The sequence below is a fragment of the Pituophis catenifer genome, unplaced genomic scaffold (genome assembly GCF_029215685.1).
Source record: "Pituophis catenifer annectens isolate HBS135680 unplaced genomic scaffold, rPitCat1.0.hap2 SCAF_1, whole genome shotgun sequence".
Taxonomy (NCBI): Eukaryota; Metazoa; Chordata; class Lepidosauria; order Squamata; family Colubridae; genus Pituophis; species Pituophis catenifer.
In genome coordinates, this window is record NW_027256881.1 from 332666463 (window position 1) to 332688040 (window position 21578).

The 21578-nt window shown below is 44.3% G+C and overlaps 1 protein-coding gene across 1 annotated transcript in view; it reads right to left on the reverse strand.

Annotated features, from left to right (window-relative positions):
- The window catches only part of ANO8 (anoctamin 8), a 75435-nt gene that overhangs the window by 43503 nt on the left and 10354 nt on the right, over positions 1-21578 (reverse strand). The window contains exons 2-5 of the mRNA XM_070931764.1: positions 20798-20908; positions 7111-7243; positions 3556-3694; positions 1248-1344 (exon numbers count right to left, since the gene is read on the reverse strand). Of these exons, the coding sequence (XP_070787865.1) occupies positions 1248-1344; positions 3556-3694; positions 7111-7243; positions 20798-20908 (480 nt within the window). The remainder of the gene's footprint in view (positions 1-1247; positions 1345-3555; positions 3695-7110; positions 7244-20797; positions 20909-21578) is intronic.

Here is a 21578-nt window from a genome sequence, read left to right on the forward strand (position 1 = left end):
TAGAATAGGAATAGAATAGAATAGGAATAGAATAGAATAGAATAGAATAGAATAGAATAGAATAGAATAGAATAGAAAATAGAATAGAAAATGTAGAATAGAATAGAATAGAATAGAATAGAATAGAATAGAATAGAATAGAATAGAATAGAATAGAATAGGATAGGATAGGATAGGATAGGATAGAATCGAGGAATAGGCATAGGTATAGGAATAGAACAGAATACAAAATATAGAATAGAATAACATAGAATAGGAATAGAATAGAATAGAATAGAATAGAATAGAATAGAATAGAAAATAGAATAGAAAATGTAGAATAGAATAGAATAGAATAGAATAGAATAGAATAGAATAGAATAGAATAGAATAGAATAGGATAGAATAGAGGAATAGGTATAGGTATAGGTATAGGAATAGAACAGAATACAAAATATAGAATAGAATAACATAGAATAGGAACAGAATAGAATAGGAATAAAATAGAATAGAATAGAATAGAATAGAATAGAATAGAATAGAATAGAATAGAATAGAAAATGTAGAATAGAATAGAATAGAATAGAATAGAATAGAATAGAATAGAATAGAATAGAATAGAATAGAGGAATAGGTATAGGAATAGAACAGAATACAAAATATAGAATAGAATAACATAGAATAGGAATAGAATAGAATAGGAATAGAATAGAATAGAAAATAGAATAGAAAATGTAGAATAGAATAGAATAGAATAGAATAGAATAGAATAGAATAGAATAGAATAGAATAGAATAGAATAGAGGAATAGGTATAGGTATAGGTATAGAAATAGAACAGAATGCAAAATATAGAATAGAATAACATAGTATAGGAATAAAATAGAATAGGAATAGAATAGAATAGAATAGAATAGAATAGAATAGAATAGAATAGAATAGAATAAAGAATAGAAAAGACTTTATTGTCACTTTGAAAGTACACTAATCAGCATACATTAAAATGAAATTACATTAATTGTTTGTAAATTGTCCCATATCATACATGTGAGAAGGGTGGCTATAGAAATTTGAATAAAAGGTAAATATTCAGTTTCATACTTCGCTAGCATTGAGCAAATGCAAAAGACATGGCACAGAGAAGATTAAGCATGGCAAGGAAACGTGTGCAAAAACCCCCGCCAATTCTGCTTTTAACTGGCAGATGCACAGCGCCGAGTACATCCCATCTGCTGCCCACCCGCCCACCCACCCCTGTCCCCAACTCACTGATTGGCTGCCCTTCCAGGAAGTGGATGTTATGCAGCACTTCACCCTGCTTGGCCCGCAGGTTCTCCAGCCAATACCTGATGATGTTTTGGCGTTCCTGAAAGCAGGATAGAAAAGCCATGAACAGTTTGGGTTAACATCCTCTCATTCAAAGTCATATCCATGACTGGACTGTGTCTCTACAGCTCTCTTGAAAGCCATTAAGTCACTCCTACTGGATCGCAATGTTCCAACCAGCTGCGAATCGGGACACACAACTCCAACCAAAACGAAGACAGAGGACAGACTGTTCCAGGACTGAGGAATTAACCCAACTCAACAAAGCTGTCCATGCAGGAAATATGGCTTTGTGGTGCAGGTCTGATCTGCAGATGTGATAAAGCTATTAGCTGGGAGCAGCAGAGTGTAAGTATGGGGGCTATGGATAGGGGTGCCCTATAATCCAGACCCTGTTTTGGTAAACAGCATGGGAAAGATCGGATGTGGTGGCTTAGTGGCTAAGATGCTGAGCTTTTTGATCGAAAGGTCAGAAGTTCAGCGGTTCGAAACCCTAGTGCTGCGTAACGGGGTGAACTCCTGTGACTTGTCCCAGCTTCTGCCAACCTAGTAGTTCGAAAGCACGTAAAAAATACAAGTAGAAAAATAGGGACCACCTTTGGTGGGAACGTAACAGCGTTCTGTGCGCTTCTGGTGTTTAGTCATGCCGGCCACAAGACCACAGAGACGTCTTCGGACAGCGCTGGCTCTTTGAAACGAAGATGAGCACCACGTCCTAGAGTCGGGAATGACTAGCACATATGTGCGAGGGGAACCTTTACCTTTACCTTACAGAAAAGATCAGGAGTTAGAAGGGGAAGCCCTTAATCAGGGGTCTCCAAAGTTGGCAGCTTTAAGACTTGTGTACTTCAACTCCCAGAATTCCCTAGCTACCATGGCTGGTTGAGGTATTCTGGGAGTTGAAGTCCACAATCTTAAAGTTGCCAACTTTGGAGACCACTGCCCTAAATGAAAAAAAATAAGGGGATAAATCGATGCTCCCATGGGATCCCAGAGGGAAGAAGAAAGTTTGTTGAAACCAAACACTCAAAAGTGGAGATTGTGGGGTAAGAAAGGAGAGTCAGAGGAGGGTGTGTCAGTGTACTCTCTTGTGTTCAAAATGCATCCAATGAATGCGAAGTGAGTGAATTCGCCTATTAGTCTAATTGAAATATTGTGCTAATTAGGCTGCCAGATTTGGAAGTCTGGATTATGACAAGTTTAGCCATGAGGCATTCTTAGCCTTGAATGACATTTGATTTCGTTTCCGCTGAATTTTATTGAATTTCACACTAAATAAATACAATCCTGTCAACATGATCCTCCCTCTTTGCCTTCAATAAACGTGGCAATTTGTGGGCAGTGTTCATAGGGATTTCAGATGCCTCGTCCAAAGCTTTGGGGACATGAACACAACACATAGCCCTGGGTCTTAACCAGGGTGGGCTTCAAAAATTTTAGCAAGCGGTTCTCTGCCTAGTTGCTGGGTGGGTGTGGCCATGGTGGGTGTGGCCTAGTCGGCCTCCTGCACCACGGCAGGGGGAAGCATTTTTGCCCTTTCCGGGCTCTGGAGGCTTTCCTCGAGCCTCCGAGAGTGCAAAAATGGCCTCCCCAGGCTCCAGAGGCCCGTTTTTTGCCCTCCCCAAGCCTCCATGCGCGCCCTGCACTTAACTGCATCCAAAATGGGCCGCGTGGGGACTCCTGGGAGGGGTGGACTGGGCAGGGCCAGCCAGGAGTGGGATTTGGGGGTTCTCCGAACTGCACAGAATCTTAGCTAGAGGTTCTCCCGAACCCCTGCGAACCCCCAACAGCCCACTCCTGGTTTTAACCGAGTTCATGGTAGAAAGAGAAACGGAGGCCACTAGCTATAAGGACTCTACAGAGCCTCACTGCAGAGTGGCAAACTATTAATAAAGAACAGCTCCTTGGGGACAGATCAGAGAGGTCTCTGTCCTCCTTTCCAGAGAGCACTGAAGTATTACGTCTTTGTGGAAACCGGAGTTTGTCTGACCTAGCAAATCTTTCAATCAACCCAGCAGGATTGTCCGTAGAGGTCCTTAACAATCAATGAATTTTCTACCAAACAGCAACTATAACCAAAGGGAAGGGGATTTTTCTAATAAAGGAGAATATCCGTAGCTCAGGGTTGACATGAGGGTTCCTTGGCATTGTCTGAGCTTGCTTGTTTTCTCGCAGACGCTTCATTACCCAAACTAGGTAACATCATCATTGCTAGGAGATTTTCTCCACTTCCCTGCCCCAGAGGACTCACCTGAGAAGTGAAAAAATAGAGTTCGTTTTCTATGTTCTCGTAGATGTAATCTTCCTCGCAGGAGAAACTGCGCATGCCACCCCCAAATTCAGCCTTCACAGGCTTCCGCAAGCCAATCTCGTCTGCCCCCCGGAGCAAACTGCCAAGAGAGGGGCAAACAGGAGAGTGAGAAAATGAGGTTTGCCCTGGGATTTCTCATCTCTCCAGCTTTTGTTTTGTAGAAAAGATTATCTTGATAATGGAAGCCTGCAAAAAAATGTTAGCTGGTACTGGAATTCATGCCAGTAGTTTTTTTGCTGACCAAAAGATGGGTGAAAAATATTTCAATTCAGCAACGGGGGAAAAAAACCCTAAGACAATCCACTTAGAATTAGAACAATAAACCTGTTACCATTCCAGCTGTTAAACTACAGTTCCCAGAATCCCTTTTCCTTCACTACGCTGGCTGGGGGTCCTAGAAGTTTAAAAGAAGGATCACAATTTCTGCTGTAAGCTTGTTTTGGGTTTTCTACATTTGCTGGAATAACGTGGTTTCTCTCTGCCCAGAGGCATCTGACAGTGAGGTGGGTAGCATATAAATTTAATACATACATACATACATACCAGGGGTGAAATCTAAAATTTGTTACTACCAGTTCTGTGGGCGTGGCTTGGTGTGTGTGTGGGGGGTGATGTGACTGGGTGGGTGTGGCCAATTTTTTTTTTTTTACTTTTAAAACCATTTTTTACATGTAAAACTATGTAAAAAAAATGCTTTCAAAAGGCTCTGATGATCCCAGCTGAGTTGCCTGCTGATCGGGATCGTCAGAGCTTGGATCCTCAGAGCCATTTAAAAGAAATAAGTTTTTTTCTTTTAAATGGCTCTGGCGATCCAAGCTGAGTTGCCTGATTAGCAGGCAACTCAGCTGGGATCGTCAGAGCTTGGATCGTCAGAGCCATTTAAAAGAAAAAAAAGGCTCTGATGATCGCGCGGTTCAGCTGGGCATGGGGGACCGGGGCAGGGATTTTTGCTACCAGTTCTCTGAACTGCCCACCGCCATTGCTACCTACTCGCCCGAGCCAGTCCGAACCGGGAGCATTTCACCCCTGATACATACATACATACATACATACATACATACATACATACATATGTTCTGTATTGATTTTGATGTGTGTGTGTGTGTGTGTGTATACATATATATATATATGCACACCAGCCATTTCATTCAACACTAGAATGAAAAAAGACTGCTCTACAACATTAAATATAGTAAGATCCACCTACAGCTTTCTGTAACTCGGCAAGTAGTTTTACTGTTTTATGTTTACTCTGATTAAGAAGAAACTGGACTCAGCAAATGACCTTTGAGAGGCCACAAGAATGTCACAGATTATATTACCTACAATAAGTTACATTCTGCACTATCTCTCTGTGATGGAAATGCACCTGGAGGAGTTTTGACAACATAGAGCAGGGATGGCTAACCTTTTTGCCATTGTGTGCCAGGAGAGGGGGTGGTGGGGGAGGTTTGTGCATGCATGTGCCCACACCCATAATTCTATGCGCCCCCCCCTGCGCATGCACACACAACCCGCCCCCCCCACCCCCGCTCCTGGCACGCGATGGCCTGGTAGGCCCATTTTTCTTTCTTACCTGGCTCCAGATCCTCTCTATGCATCTGGGGAGGGCAAAAACAGCCTTCCCCACCCCCTCGGAGGCCCTCAGGAGGCCTGAAAGGGCCCATTTCCCAACTCCCAGTCACTTCCTGTCCCACCGGGAGTTGGGAAATGGGCCATTTCAGGCCTCCTGAGGGCCTCCGAGGGGGTGGGGAAGGCTGTTTTTGCCCTTCCCAGATGCATAGAGAGGATCTGGAGCCAGTTAAGAAAGAAAAACAGGCCTTCCCCACCCCCCCCCAGGCCCTCCGGAGGCAGGAAACAGCCTGTTTCCCTACTTCTGGTGGGCCCAGAAGGCCCGAAAATCAGCTGGCCGGTGCGCACATGCGCACCAGAACTGAGCTGGCATGCCCACTGATATGGCTACGTGTACCACCTGTGGCATGCGTGCCATAGGTTCGCCATCATGGGCATAGAGCTTTCTCAGAGAAACTGTGGAGCCCTTTATGGAGGGGGTGGGGGGAAGAGGTTCAAGGCAGCTACACGCTAAAATCTCTCAGGATATATCTAACAGATTAGATTATAGTGTGGCGAACCTTTATGGCACAGAGTGCCAAAATGGGAACGCGCGCGGGAGAGGGGAGCACCAGAAACCGGAAGAGCAGCTCCCCAGCATGCACGCGTCTATGTGAGCTTCCGGTTTACGGTATGCGCATGCGCGCCAGTCACCTGGTCTTCAGGTCTCTGGCATGCCAGGGAGCTGCTCTTCCAGTTTCCAGTGCTCCCGGCAATGCGCAAAGACCAGAACCCAACAGAAGAACAGGCGACGGCTGGCCTGCCTGGAGAGATGGCTCTGTGTGCCACTCTCGGCACACGTGCCATAGGTTCGCCATCACGGGATTAGAAGCTTATACAGGTAGTCCTAGACTTATAACCACAATTGAGACCAGAATTTCCATTGTTAAAGTCAATAGTTAAGTGAGTCACACCCGATTTGATGACTTTCTTTTGCCATGGTTAAGCATTTATTAAGTGAATCATGTGGTTGTTAAGCAAATCTGGTTTCCCACATTGACTTTGCTTGTTGGGAAGGTAATGAATGGCGATCACATGATATATAAATATATTTTCAGCCATCTTTCCTGTAAGTCTCACATTTTGAATGCATAAGCTCTTGGGTTCAATTCCAAGCTCCCCAAATTAAAAGGCGATAGCAAGGGTCCTGAGACCCTTGAGATTTGTTGATGTTAGAGAAGATAACCCTGGCTCAAATGGAGTATTACAGGTAGTCCTCGACTTACAACAGTTCGTTTAGTGACTGTTCAAAGCTACAACGGCGCTGAAAAAAGGGACTTATGACCGTTTTTCACACTTTCAACCATTGCAACATTCCCATGTTTGGGACATGTGGCAACTGACTCATATTTATGACCGTTGCAGTGTCCCATGGTCATGTGATCCCCTTTTGCTACCTTCTGACAAGAAAAGTCAACGGGGAAGCCAGATTCACTTAACAACCATTTTACTAACTTAACAACTGCAATGATTCAGTTAACAAATGGGGCAAGAAAGGATCGTAAAAGGGGCAAAATTCACTTAACAAATGTTTCATTTAGCAACAGAAATTTTGGGCTCACCTGCGGTTGTAAGTCAAGGAGTACCTGTAGACTGATTCTATATGAACCTGCACCATATATGGAAAATATATTCATTTTCATGGTTTTGCTCCATCTCTTTAGACCAAGGTTTCTCAACCTTATCAACTTTAGGATATTTGCACTTCAATGCCCAGAATTCTCCAGCCAGCATGCTCAAAGGTTGAGAAACATTGCTTTAGACTAGCCCTCTAGTGCCTCCTCCAGCAGTAATTAAATTAATAGGCTGTCTAAGTCTTTACTGCCCATCTACTCCGGCCAACTTGCCCATCTATCCCTCTTGCCAACCTCCAAGAGGACTTACCTTTCATAAGTTGCTGTGACAAAAAATGCATAAACCCGGGTGTGCTTGTGATGCCGAATCTGGATGATGAGCTCTGGGATTCCCAAACGGATGTGGTTCAACAACCATAGTAATGTGTGGTCATCAGTTGTATCTGGTAGGATGAAACACAAATGCATGCTTTCGAATTATGCGAAGACTAGTTGCACTTGCAATCTTCCTCCAGTTGGAAGTTAATGTCATTCATTCATTCATTCATTCATTCATTCATTCACTCACTCACTCATTCACGCACTCATGCTAAACTTAAAAACATACCCCAAACACCCACATTCATGGTTCCAATGCTTTGGGACAGGGTTGGAAACCTACTACTCTCAGGATCCCTCATTATTAGCTACGTTGGCTGGGCCTTCTGGGGATTAGAGTTCAGCTATAATTAGGAGGCACTGGTTAAGTCTGTCCCGTGTCATAAATAATGATCAGTATGACATTGGGTAAGACTGACACTCCCAAGAGACAGAAAATAAAAAGGATATGTGTGGCAATCACAGGCCTTCACATAATTTGGTATACTGATATGGCGCCTCCATGTCAGTAACAACCAACCTAATCGGCAGACATCTGTTCATGTGGCAGCCTTCTCACAAATTTTCAAATCCAGAATGAATATAACAGTGCTCAACATGATAGACATCTGAACAACTTCCAAAATAACACAGAGAATTTTCTTCCTGGCTGACATCAAACATATCTCTCAGGGATAGCCACTTCCAAGGATCTGAGCATCAAAGTCAGCAAAATGGCAGTGTCACAATGCAACCTGATAGACTTTATTGTGACAATCTGTTCACCATCTTGCCAGTTTGGACACAGTAATCCAATTTTGCAGATGCCGCTGACTACAGGGGTTCTCTTATATACTGTAAATCTTTCTGGGGTTTCAATTAGCCCAGGAACAAAGTGGCAATCAGTGAAGACTGTGGTACTGTGTTTCCCTGAAAACAAGACCTATCCCTAGGCAAGTGGGAGGGGTGGATCTACCCTATGCGCCCCGCACCGGCTTACCTCAGGGCCCCTGCAGTCAGGCCATCCACGCCCTGACAACTGCCTCGCAGTGGCAGCACCAGCAGCCATATCCAGCAGGAATCCACGTGGCCACCAGCCCACTTCTTCTGTTTGCTTGTGGCCACAACTGAGTGCCGGTGCTGCAGCCACAAGGCGAGGCAGCTGTCGGGGTGTGGATGGCCTGCCTGTGGAGGCTCTGAGGTAAGCCGGTGTGGGATGTGTGGGGCAGCTCCATCACCCACCACCTCATCTCATGGCCATGGCATGTCGCTCGATCTCCTGTTCTGTTGTGGCTGCAAGCAAGCAAAAGAAGTGGGCCGGTGGCTACATAGGATCCTACTGGACATGGCTGCTGGTGCTGCCACCGTGAGGCAGTTGTCGGGGCGTGGATGGCCTGGCTGCAGGGGCCCTGAGGTAAGCCGGTGCAGGGCGCGTGGAGCAGCTCCACCCCCCACCTGCCTCACAGCAGTAGCACTAGCACACCGCGCAGCCTCCTGCCCTGTTGGGCCACGAGCAAGCAGAAGAAGTGGGCCTCCCATATGTGGAAAAAAAAAAGACATCCCCCAAAATAAGCCCTGGTGCTTATTTTGGAGCCACAAACAAAATATAAGACCGGGTCTTCTTTTCCGAGAAACATAGTATTTTATGTTAGGAGCTAGCCACCTCACTTGCCGTTGTTTGTCGCATTCACTGCAGTTTTCAAATCATGCATTAAAGCAATCCCCACATCAAAACTGACACATCTATTGCATCAGCCCGATGACTCTATCCCTATCCAGGAATAACTCTAGCATGCACATCACCAAAAGTGTTGGTTTAGTGTTCAATGTCAGAATCTCCTCTTTTTCATCTGGCTACACCTAAGCTAATGTCTCCCAGCACGGCCAGTGCAGAATCTTTATTGCTCACTAGAACTGAACAGTTAATTGTCTTCTGACAGTTTTGGTTGCTGCTAACATGCTATAACCTTCAACATCACCTTTTCCACAGCTTGCAGGATGCCCTCCTTTCTGCTTCCCACCTCTGTGCAAGGTCAGAGTGGATTATTTACACTGTCAGCAGTCCTGTCTTTCTAGGAGATTCTAGCTCCCCATATATTTTGCTGCAGTAAATATCCAGGAATCCAACCCATCTTCACTATGAAGTTCATTGATGGACTTGGGGTCAGTCCTTGTCTCTCAGCAAAACCTGCCTCACAGGATTGTCGCTATGAGTAAGAACTGGAGAGATCTAGGCACATAGACTTTCTTGAGTTCTGGGAGGAATGCCAGAATATAAATCTAATAAAATTGATAGGCCACTAGTGAAAATAGTTTTAGGCTCATTCCCAAAATATGTAGTGAGTGCAACCCAATTAAGAACAAGGTATTATTTTCCCAGGACAGTGAAAATAATTTCCATGAATCATTCCATTTACTGCCTCCTATTGCTGCTGTTTAAAACCTGCAGAGCCTCTTCTGATGCTCTGATGTAGTAAGAGGGGGGAAAAAAACCCTGGCGCATTACTTTTTACTCCAACTCTCTTGCACAACTTTGTGTCTTTCTGTCTGTCTTGAAGTTTCTAACTATCATGTGCCTATGATGCTATTTAAGTCCAATTAATTAACTGTTGGACCACATATGATCTTGTTATGAGCGTAGCTGAGATGATTGCAAGCTTATTTTAGAGAAGGCCAGCTATCAATATGAATACAAAGAAGATTAAGGTAATTAATGAGCATAAAGTAATGTTCGGGGTGAGTATGTGCTTTTAAATAGCCAGCAGTTCTTGCTATCGGTCATAAGTCATTGTAAAAATATTCCGTCTTTCTCTACTTAATGGATTTTCTGAACTATGAGAAAAATGCAGGGAAAAAACAAAGGAAAGTTACAAGAGAAGGCAGTGGTGGTATCTGGGCCCCATAAATCAAGCAATATGATTATACAATATAATCTATGAATACTGACACTCTGGACAGATTCAGATGACGTCTAAATTAGGATAATGAAACAAGAATTGCTGCGCTCACATGTTTTGACCAAATAAACCATACTATGGATTAACATAATGCCTTGGTTCCAATCAAATGTTAAGAAATGAATTCTGATCTTGCAGCACAATAGATCATACATCACCATTTTAGTCTGGTGTAGTGTGTCATGTGGACTCAAGAGTTGCTGCATTTTCTATCACACTGTTTGAACACATTTTATAGTGAATAACTTACATTCTAGAAAACAGCTTATATGATCTAATTACAGAGAGTGCAGAATTTCCCATTATATTACGAACGGGGACATATCTCTTCTTTCATAAAAGCAAATCCATGGACACAATAACTAGTTTAGTCCTTGAATCCATACCAGCTTTGTAAATTTAGGTCACATTTTACTTCTAAATATGTATACCAGCTTCTTTTTACAATTCTTCTGTCTAGGGCAAAACATGTACCTTGTTAATTTGTGAAAATATCAGAATACTGCATATGCTTTTAAATGGAACCCTGCCCAACATGAATGAATGTTTTTAGAGATCTATGTTAAGATCTCATAACATGGAGTATCTGGATTTGGTATTGAGTATAAACCTGTTTGGTAGATGCTAGTCTCTGGCACTCAACGTTTGGATGCCAATCTCCCCTTGCCTCTCCCATAAGATTCGCCCCAACCACTGTAATCTTGCAGAAATTCCTTAAAACATGACTTTTTCAGGAACTCTGTTGACAGATAGCCCATGTGTAGGCTGCATCATGTATAATATTCTAATATGTTCCATTTTGTCATCTTGCTTTTAAAAAAAAATTATATTAAACTGTTTTAAATGGCTTTGGTATAATGTTTTATGGGTAGTCCTCAATTTACAAGAATTTACTTCTGAGGTAGCTCGGGAGTTCATGGCTTCCATGACGGCCATGGACCTGACCCAAGTAATTCACGGCCCTACTCACATGGGGGGACACACTCTGGACTTAGTTTTTGTCTCTGGTCAGTGGTTGAGTGGCCTTGATATAGGGGATATAGATACTGAACCCTTGTCATGGTCTGACCACTCGCTCCTTCGACTTGACTTTCTGACCGCCGCACCCCGTCGCAGGGAGGCGGAGCCGACCAGGTGGTTCCGCCCCAGGCGCCTGATGGATCCTGATAGGTTCCAGATGGAGCTTGGGCCATTTCCTGAAACTCTAGCTCACGACTCGGCTGATGACCTGGTGGCCGCCTGGGATAGTGCGGCTGCCGGGGCTTTGGACCGGGTCGTGCCTTTGCGGCCTCTGACCCGGTACCGAACTCACTTAGCTCCTTGGTTCTCCGAGGAGCTGAGAGAGATGAAGCGCCGGAAAAGACGCCTAGAGAGCGGTTGGAGGGCCAGTCGTTCCGAATCCGACTTGACACTGGTAAGGTCTCATATTAAGACCTACCTAGTGGCGATAAAAGCGGCGAAATCTAGCTATTTTGCCGCTCTTATCGCGTCATCAGATAACCGCCCAGCCGCCCTGTTCAGGGTGACCCGCTCCCTTCTCCATCTGGGAGCACGGGAGGACCCCTTGCAGGGCCGAGCTGAGGACTTTGTACAGTATCTGGATGATAAAATAACTCAGATTCGGGAAAACTTGGCCACTGACTGGGTTAGTTCAGACGAGATGACTGAGGCAGGCCTTGAGAATGTTATCTGGGAGGAGTTCGATCCTGTGGCTCCCGAGGACGTGGACAGGATCTTGGGACGGCTGAACGCCACCACATGTTTATTGGACCCGTGTCCCTCCTGGTTGGTGCTGGCTTCCCGGGAGGTTACACGAGGCTGGCTCCAGGGAATTATCAACGCTTCTTTGAGTGAGGGTGTCCTGCCGGCCGCCTTGAAAGAGGCGGTGGTGAGGCCTCTCCTCAAGAAGCCATCCCTGGATCCGGCTGTTTTGGCTAACTATCGTCCAGTCTCCAACCTTCGCTTTATTGCGAAGGTTGTTGAGAGTGTGGTGGCGCGACAGCTTCCACAGTACCTGGATGAAGCTGTCTATTTGGATCCGCTCCAGTCCGGTTTCAGACCTGGGTACAGCACGGAAACGGCATTGGTCGCGTTGGTGGATGATCTCTGGAGGAATCGGGATAGGGGTTACTCCTCTATCCTGGTCCTGTTAGACCTCTCAGCGGCTTTTGATACCATCGACCATGGTATCATGTTGCGCCGGCTGGAGGGACTGGGAGTGGGGGGCACCGTTTTGCGGTGGTTCTCCTCCTATCTCTCCGACCGGTCGCAATCCGTGTTGACAGGGGGGCAGCGGTCGACCCCAAGGCGCCTTGTTTGTGGGGTGCCACAAGGGTCGGTCCTCTCACCCCTCCTGTTCAACATTTATGTGAAGCCGCTGGGTGAGATCATCCATGGTTTTGGGGTGGAGTTCCATCAGTACGCTGATGATACTCAGCTGTACATCTCCACCCCAGACCATCCCAACGATGCCTTGGAAGTGATGTCCCAGTGCCTGGAGGCCGTGCGGGTCTGGATGGGGAGAAACAGGCTTCGACTCAACCCTTCCAAGACCGAGTGGCTGTGGCTGCCGGCGTCCCGGTATAGCCAGCTGACGCCATCGCTGGTTATTGGGGGTGAATCATTGGCCCCCACGGAAAGGGCCCGCAACTTGGGCGTCCTCCTGGATGCACGGCTGTCCTTAGAAGGGCATATGACGGCCGTGGCCAGGGGGGCTTTTTATCAGGTTCGCCTGATACGCCAGTTGCGCCCCTTTCTGGATCGGGACTCCCTACGCACAGTCACTCAAGCACTCGTCACTTCTCGTCTGGACTATTGTAACGCTCTCTACATGGGGCTCCCCTTGGGGTACACCCGGAGGCTCCAACTGGTGCAGAATGCGGCCGCGCGGGGGATTATGGGAGCGACTGGGCGCTCCCATGTGACTCCTCTCCTGCGCGAGCTGCATTGGCTTCCGGTGGACTTCCGGGTGCGCTTCAAGGTGTTGGTGATCACCTTTAAAGCACTCCATGGCTTAGGGCCAGGGTACTTACAGGACCGCCTTCTGCCACCAATAGCCTCCCACCGGCCAGTTCGCTCCCACAGAGAGGGCCTCCTCAGGGTGCCGTCGGCTAGACAATGCCGGCTGGCGACCCCCAGGAGGAGAGCCTTCTCTGTGGTGGCACCTACCCTTTGGAACAATCTACCCCCAGAGATACGAGTGATCTCCGACCTCCGGACCTTTCGTCGGGCCCTAAAAACTCATCTCTTTCAGTTAGCCGGTCTCTCTTGATTTTATGATTTTATGGTTGGTTTTAAATTTTGATATGGAATTTAAATTGATAAATTTTAAACTATGGGCCAAATTTAATTATTTTAAATCTATTTTTAATCGTATTTATGTATAAATGTTTTTATTTTGGCTGTTCACCGCCCTGAGTCCGAAAGGAGAAGGGCGGTATAGAAATTCGAAAAATAAATAAATAAATAAATTTGTATAGCAAATGTTAAGGTAATGGGAGCGACATGGCATTCCCATGTAACACCTCTCCTGCGCAAGCTGCACTGGCTCCTGGTGGTCTTCCGGGTGCGCTTCAAGGTTTTGGTTACCACCTTTAGAGCGCTCCATGGCTTAGGACCTGGTTATCTACGGGACCACCTACTATCACCAATAGCCTCCCACCGGCCAGTACACTCTCATAGAGAGGGGCTCCTCCGGGTGCCGTCGGCCAAACAATGTCGACTGGCGGCCCCTAGGGGGAGGGCCTTCTCTGTGGGGGCACCTACTATCTGGAACGAGCTCCCCCCAGAGATACGGAGGATCCCGGATCTGTGCACCTTCCGCCGCACTCTTAAGACCTTTTTATTCCACCAGGTGGGCCTGGCCTAATCTTTTCCCTCTTTTTAATTATGCAAATTTTAATCGGTTTTTTAAAATGATTGGGGTTTTAATCTGTTTGGGCCAAATTGTTTAATTCGATTTTACTTTGTTTTTAAATTTTGTATCTATGTATTTTTACTGTTTGGCTGTTCACCGCCCTGAGTCCTTCGGGAGTAGGGCGGTATATAAATTAAATAAATAAATAAATAAAAATAAATAAATAAATGTTCAAAGTTAGAACAACTGTCAACTCTGAAGCTGGCCTGACTGAGGCCATCTTGTAGGCCTCAGTGTTGCCACAATGGTGCTGAGGGATAGGGAGGAGCGAATAGAGATAGAGATAGCTGGGGGTTATCCAAAACATAGCAAAAACAGAATACTTTCTCCTAGGAACCAAGGACATTCCCACAGGTGACTGAAAGAGGAGGACTGAAGTTTCCAAGCAACCAGGCAGCACCTTGATTGGACCATGTGACTGTTTGGGAAAGGGGGGAAAACTTTACTTTTAATTAGGTGAAAACCGTGGGAACCTTTAGAGTCGGTTTTCACCAGTCTGTGTCAAAATAATATCTCCAATAAGCCTGTACTTTGAGGAACCTGCTTGCCAAGAGTTCTGTTTGCTATGGGTGTATTACTTGGAACCCTGACAGCAACACTGAAAAAAGTGATTTACAACCAGTCCTCACACTTACAACCACTGCAGCATCCCCACAGTCATGTTATCAAAATTTGTTTGCTTAGTAACTGACATGTATTTACAACTGTTGCAGCATCCCAGAGTTGTGTGATTGCCACTTGCGACCCTGCCATCAAGTTTCTGCCAAGCAAAGTCAATGCGGGAAGCCAGATACACAATATAGCCTCAAAGCTATATTGAGGTCTTATATATTGCCAACCCAACAAGTTAGAAAATTATCATTTCCTAACACACTTAACGACTGCATGATTCACTTAACAACTGCAGTTAACAATTGCTTGTTGCAACAAGATCGTAAAATGAGGCAGGAGTCACTTAACAGCGACTTTGCTGAGCAACAGTTCTGGTCCCAACTGCAATCATAAGTCAAGGACTACCTGTAATCGTTGGTTTTATTGCAAGTGTATGCTGCCCAGACTCACTTTGTGTGAGATGGGTGGCCATATACATTTGATTGATAAATAAATAAGAAATCCTTTGTGAGTGAATGCATGAGGAATTCTCTCTAGGTCCAGATGAATCCACTCCTATGGATAAAGTGAAAGATGCTGGGAGTTGGGAAGTCTTTGGTGCTCTCTGAACATTGGTTATTTTCTTGCAGACATGACATTTCATTACCCAAACTAGGTAAAATCAACAATGCTCTGGTGATGTTGCCTAGTTTGGGTAATGAAAGATCTATAAGAAAAAAACAAAGCTCAGAGAGCACCAAGGACTCCTCATTTCCACCCTCAGTTCCAAATATTCTCCTTTATCGATCCTGGGGAGTTGCAATTCAGCTCCACTGGAAGAACTTCAAATCCATCACCACTACTCTAGGTCAGGGGTGTCAAACTCAAGGCCCACAGGCCACATCTGGCCCACTGGGTGCTTAGATCTGGCCTGGTAACCACGGTGCCTCTGCCAATGAAAACTGAGCTTGTGAGGGGCACGTATGATCCTCCCAGACTCAGTTTTCGCTGGCAGAGGGCTGGAGGAGACCGTCACAAATGAAAACGGGCCTAGGAGAACAATGGTTCCCCCCAGCCCCGCCTGGGCCACCACAGGTGCCCTGACATGAGTGACATCGATCTGGCCATGACCCCGAGGTCAAACACAACCCTGATGCAGCCCTCAATGAAATCGAGTTTGACACCCAGGCTCTAGGTAATTCATTCCAATAACAAACCACTTGGACCAAGAATTTCTCCTGATCTTCAGCTAAAATCTTGCAACTAAAATACACAAGAGCTAGCCACACAACAAATGTCACACACAGACTCATGCCTGCTTGATATTTTCCCTAAATAGCATTAAAGTTAGAGGTGATTTTAACTCATGGGTAAAGAACCCATGCTATATCCACATTTCTAAACGGAAATGCTAATCACACCCTTATTCTTTTTTTCACTGACTGTATCGTGTTCCATAACCATAATTTGTTGAATTGCCTCTCTATTTGCTAGGTGCTGCGTTCTTTATTTTGCCGACTGAAAAAACCAAGCGCCATCGGTTTTCAAGTTAAGGACACATTAGCAAAACACTGACTTTCAGTAGGTTATTGCTGTGACTGAAATATGCATCTGCAGCAAAACTTATGTAAAACAGCTGGATGCCTACTGCAAGATGCCTTAATGTTCATACATATGCATTGATATCAAACAGAGAAGATGCATCAATTTTCCCATTAGCAAATTAACTGCTAGAAGGATTGGAGGCCGTGCAGTGTTGAAGACATAGGTCAAAGCTTGCAAAGTGGATGGTGAAGCCCTTGCTGGAACAAAACAATCAAATACGAGCATTGATTGCGACGGGATATAGTAGGCTGCAACCCCAGGAGTGCATTCCAAAGGAATAAGAGGCAGCTGATTCCAGATATTTAGTATGAGAGAAAGAGAGTGAAGACAGCACCTCCCTAATAGCTCAGAGTATATGCCGGATGCAGCTAGTAGAGTACTTAGTTGCCACAATTCTGTCTATAGGTGTGGAACAATAAAAGAAAATTGCTATTAGAATTAGTACCACTTTATAAAACCTTAGTAAGAAGACCATACCTGGAATACTGCAGCTAGTTTTGGTCACATTACAAAACAGATGTTAAGACTTTGGAGACTAAAACATATGAAGAACAACTGCAGGGAATTGGGTATGGCTAGTCTAGAGAAAAGAAGGATTGGGGTGACATGATAGCAGTGTTCCAATATTTGAGAGGTTGCCACAAAGAAGAGGAGGTCAATTTATTTTCCAAAGCACCGGAAAGCAAGACAAGAAACAATAGATGTGGAAAGAAAAAATGGAAAGAAGCAACCTGGAATTAAGGAGAGACTTCTTAACAGTGAGAACGATTAACTAGAGGAACAGTTAACAATTAACAATTAACCAGAGGAACAGTTAACAATTAACAATTAACCAGAAGAATGGTTAATTGTGGGTGCGTCAACACTGGAGGTTTTTAAGAAGAGACTGGAGAGCCTCTTGTCTCAAATTGTGTAGTGTCTCCTGCTTGAGAAAAGTTGGACCAGAAGACCTCCAAAGACCCTTCCAGCTCTATTCTGATTCCAAATCCCTCATGTGTAACCAACCAATGAGATTTGATTCCAAATTGCTTAGAAGAATCACCACGTGTCTTTCTTGGTTTTGGGGGCCTGACATTAATTTATCGGTTGTGAGAACTTTAGGGTTCCTCTGGACTTGTGGGTGAATCATTACTCCTACAGAACATCCTTAAATGTCATAACAGATCATCCTTTGCAATGGTGGCTGAAGAGCTGCACAATGCAATTAGTCATTCGTTTTTAGCTACGTTTTTGAATGCCTTGGGTAATGCAAGCTTCTTTCTCCCAAGTGTTTGTGAATGCCTCCTCACTGGCAGTGATTCAAAAGCTTAAGTGCAGAAGTGCTCCTTCTCCCACCTTTCTTGCACCTCCATATTCCATTACAATTTGGCATCTCTCCTGGGTTGGTATCTCCTTTCAACCACATATTTGGCTTTATTCCTTCTGCTAACATAAGGAGGCAACCCCCCCCCCCCAAACTTCTGACTCCCTGGCTGAGCTCACCTGTCATGCTAGGTCATGGTCTGCTTTATCCATGCTTCCTTGAATTAATCATAAGTGTCCTGTTCACATATATTGGTAATTCCTAAACTAGTTTCTAAACCTTGGTGGCGCAGCAGACTAAAGTGCTGTTAAATAGCACCAGCTGCCTGCAATTACTGCAAGTTCAAATCTCACCAGGCTCAAGGTTGACTCAGCCTTCCATCCTTTCGAGGTAGGTAAAATGAGGACCCGGATTGTGGGGGCAATAAGCTGACTTTGTATAAAAAAGAACACCGCTTAGGGGGCCCCCGAAAGCCCTACTAAGCAGGTATATACAAAAGTATGACGGCTATTGCTTAACGCATTGTAAGCCACCCTGAGTCTCCGGAAAAGGGCGGCATATAAATCGAACCAATAAATAAATAAATAAATAAATAAATAAATAAATAAATAAATCCCACTGGTTTAGTTCTATTCTTCACCTAAACTGAGAATCAGTTTTGGAATAAGGTGTTGATCTAGAAACCAGGAGACTGGGAGTTCTACTCCTCCCTTAGGAATCAGTTTACAGAGCTGAGATATCTGTGGTTAAGCTTTTTGTCCCCTAGTTGCCTCCTCTGAACTGAAGTACTCAGTTTCAGATGGGAAAAACATAAACTGGATGTTTGAGAAATGCAGTTTTTAGATAGGATAGGGAAACTAATTAAACTGCAATTTACAAACGCTAATGGTTAAGTTGGGCTGCAATCCTATAGCTCAGGGGTCTCCAAACTTAGCAACTTTAAGACTTGTGGACTTCAACTCCCAGAATTCCCCAGCTACCCATGCTGGCTGGGGAATTCTGGGAGTTGAAGTCCACAAGTCTTAAAAGTCACCAAGTTTGGGGACCCCTGCTATAGCTGCTTACTTCAAAACATACCCCATGGAATTCCAAGTGGCTTATAGCAGCAGTGGGAACTACTCACATATATTGGACGAGCCTTGGTAGTACAGTGGTTTAAAGCACCCTGTTATTAAGACCAGCTGCCTGCAATTACTGCAAGTTCAAATCTCGCCAGGCTCAAGGTTGACTCAGCCTTCCATCCTTTCTAAGGTAGGTAAATTGAGGACCCAGTTGTGGGGGCAATAAGATGACTTTGTATAAATATACAAAAAGGATGAAGACTATTGCTGAGCGCATTGTAAGTCTGAGTCTCCGGAGAAGGGCGGCATATAAATCAAATTAAAAAAAAAAAAAAACCCTCCCATCACTTTCTAGCCATGCTGATCAAAGGCAATTGAAATTGTAGTCCGACACGCCTAGAAGCACTAATACAGGTAGTCCTTACTTACAATTGGTTGCTTAGCAAGGGTTCAAAATTACAACAGACTTCCCCAGGCATTCATATGAACCAGATTCAAAGTTTTCAAGGACACCCCCTGCCCTTCCCCAGTTACAAGATTGCATTTTGGGTGTTCATCAACTGGCCCACATGTATGGATGTCTGCAATGTCCATAATTTACTTTTTTTTGTCAGAAACTGGAGTTTACTTCAGGTTTCTGACAAAAACGCCCATTGTAGATAATGGATTTGCTTCATGAACATTACAAATATATGGTTGCTACACTTGTATTTGGAAATAGGTAGAAAAATAATTATTGGCGGGGGAGGGGGAACAAGTAAAAGTGTACAAACTTTATTCTAGGGTTGACCAAAACATTCCTGGGCTTCCCATACTTTTCTTTAATTTGATCTCTGTCTTCCTAACTGAAATCATTAGCTGATCTTAAATTCTTTTGGAAGAATTCTCGATCTGCATGTGGGTCATTGCATTGGTAACAGAAATGCAAGCCAGGTTCGAGTTATGCGATGCCTCTGAGCACTGTGAAACATGGGACTTTCCTCCTATATACCTTGAAAATTATTTTTAATAATAATAAGTTCTTAAAAGAGCTAAAATCATGTGTGAACATTAAGTCTCCAAAAATGTTGATGTTCCAACTGACATCTTGCAACATTTTCCATAAGAACACATGAAATTTGGCAATTTCCTGAAGTTTTAGTCACTTTGGACACTTGCAGCTAGGTCTATCTACATTATTACCCTTGCAGGTTTTCACTCTGGGAAATGTTTTAGAGAAAAAGCAATTTTACCAGTTCAAAGTTTGTCATCTTCATCATTTTTCACAAGAAGGTGGGGGACGGGGATGGGATACGACTACATAGAAGCTGTCACCAGGAGTCAATCCAAGGTTAAATATTTATTTATATTTATTTATTTTGTTTTTGCTGAATCATTTAGTTTTGATGTCTCACTTGTCTACCTTGTTACTTTTATACAAAACAAATGCTGGTAATGAGATACATTAAATAAAATTCTCCTGGATTAGTATTTTGGCTGATGTGTTCCTCCCATATAATGTATATCTATTCTCAGATAGGTACATTGTACCTTCTTTTTAAAGCTGTAAACTTTGGAGGAAGCAACAGCAAGCAAGGATTGTCAGGCCAAGGTGAATTGGGATGTAGTCGTTTCAGTTTTGTCAGCTGACAGAGCCCTAGATAAATCATTTCCTCAGGAGTAAGGTAAGATTCAACCAGCCATATTGCACAAACTTTGGCCATTGAATGGTTCACCAAGTTATGAATTTTTAAAGCATAGTTTTATCAATGACTTGAAATTGGATGGGTCTATTCAACCTATTAAGCCCAAAGCAATCACTTTGGTGCATTTGTTTATGAGACTTATCTAAATGCACGGCTCTGGATGACTAACCATGTTTAAAAAACATACGAAGAAAACCATAAAACCCACAGCAGCCAGAGGAAAACAAATTATAAAAGCAATACGTCAACACAGCTCTAACCATGGGTCTACACTTGATCATCTGGATCCAATTCTAATCTGGTTACTTGAATTCTGAGAATAGAAGGCCCAACACCTGGAAGCCATCACATCCTACAAGGTTACCTCCAGCTACTGTATTTCAGCAATCAAGACTAGACTGGTTCAGAATGTCAAACTGCAGAAGTTCTTTGGAGGAAGCGGCAGAGAGAGGAAAATTAAAACCACAATTCTAATGACATTTGGAGACAATCAACGGCAACCGCCTCTCTGACCCTACACACCTGCCAGAGTCATCAGCACATCGCAGTTTTCTGTGGGGACCGTTTTCATCCACGATTTATTGGACATGATGTAACGTCCAGCCTGCAGCAGACGTTTCCCAAACAGCTTGTCTGTGAAGAGAGAAGTACAGATGGTGAATCACTGAGTGCTTTTGGAACCAGCATCTCTTAATTGAGCTGAGATGCATTGAAAAGAGACTTGGATGCCCTTCCCTTTCTCTCCTGTGAGAGACCTGCCTTGCCTTTCCTCTGATTCGCAGAAATGTTAAGCCCAAGCACAGAGAAGACACAGCAAAACCTAATCACGTTCAGTCCTTGACTTGTTTACATCTAGTGAACAAGTCAAGGAGCCTGGATAGCTCACTAGACTAATGCATAGTAATTTAACTCCAACTGTCTGCAATTAGTAAGTTCGAATCTCGCCAGGCTCAAGGTTGACTCAGCCTTCCATCCTTTCTAAGGTAGGTAAATTGAGGACCCAGTTTGTGGGGGCAATAAGCTGACTTTGTAAAAATATACAAAAGTATGAAGGCTATTGTTGAACGCATTGTAAGCCACCCTTAGTCTCCGGAGAAGGGCGGCATATAAATCAAATTAAAAAAAAACAAAAACAGAATCTTGCCAAACTAAAGCTATAACTTTTGAATCTACTAGATCAGGGGTGTCGAACACAAGGCCCGCGGGCCACATCTGGCCCACGGGATGCTTAGATCTGGTCCGCAGGGCCACCCTGGAAACAGTGAAGGACCAGCCCACGGTGCCTCTGCCAGTGAAAACGGAG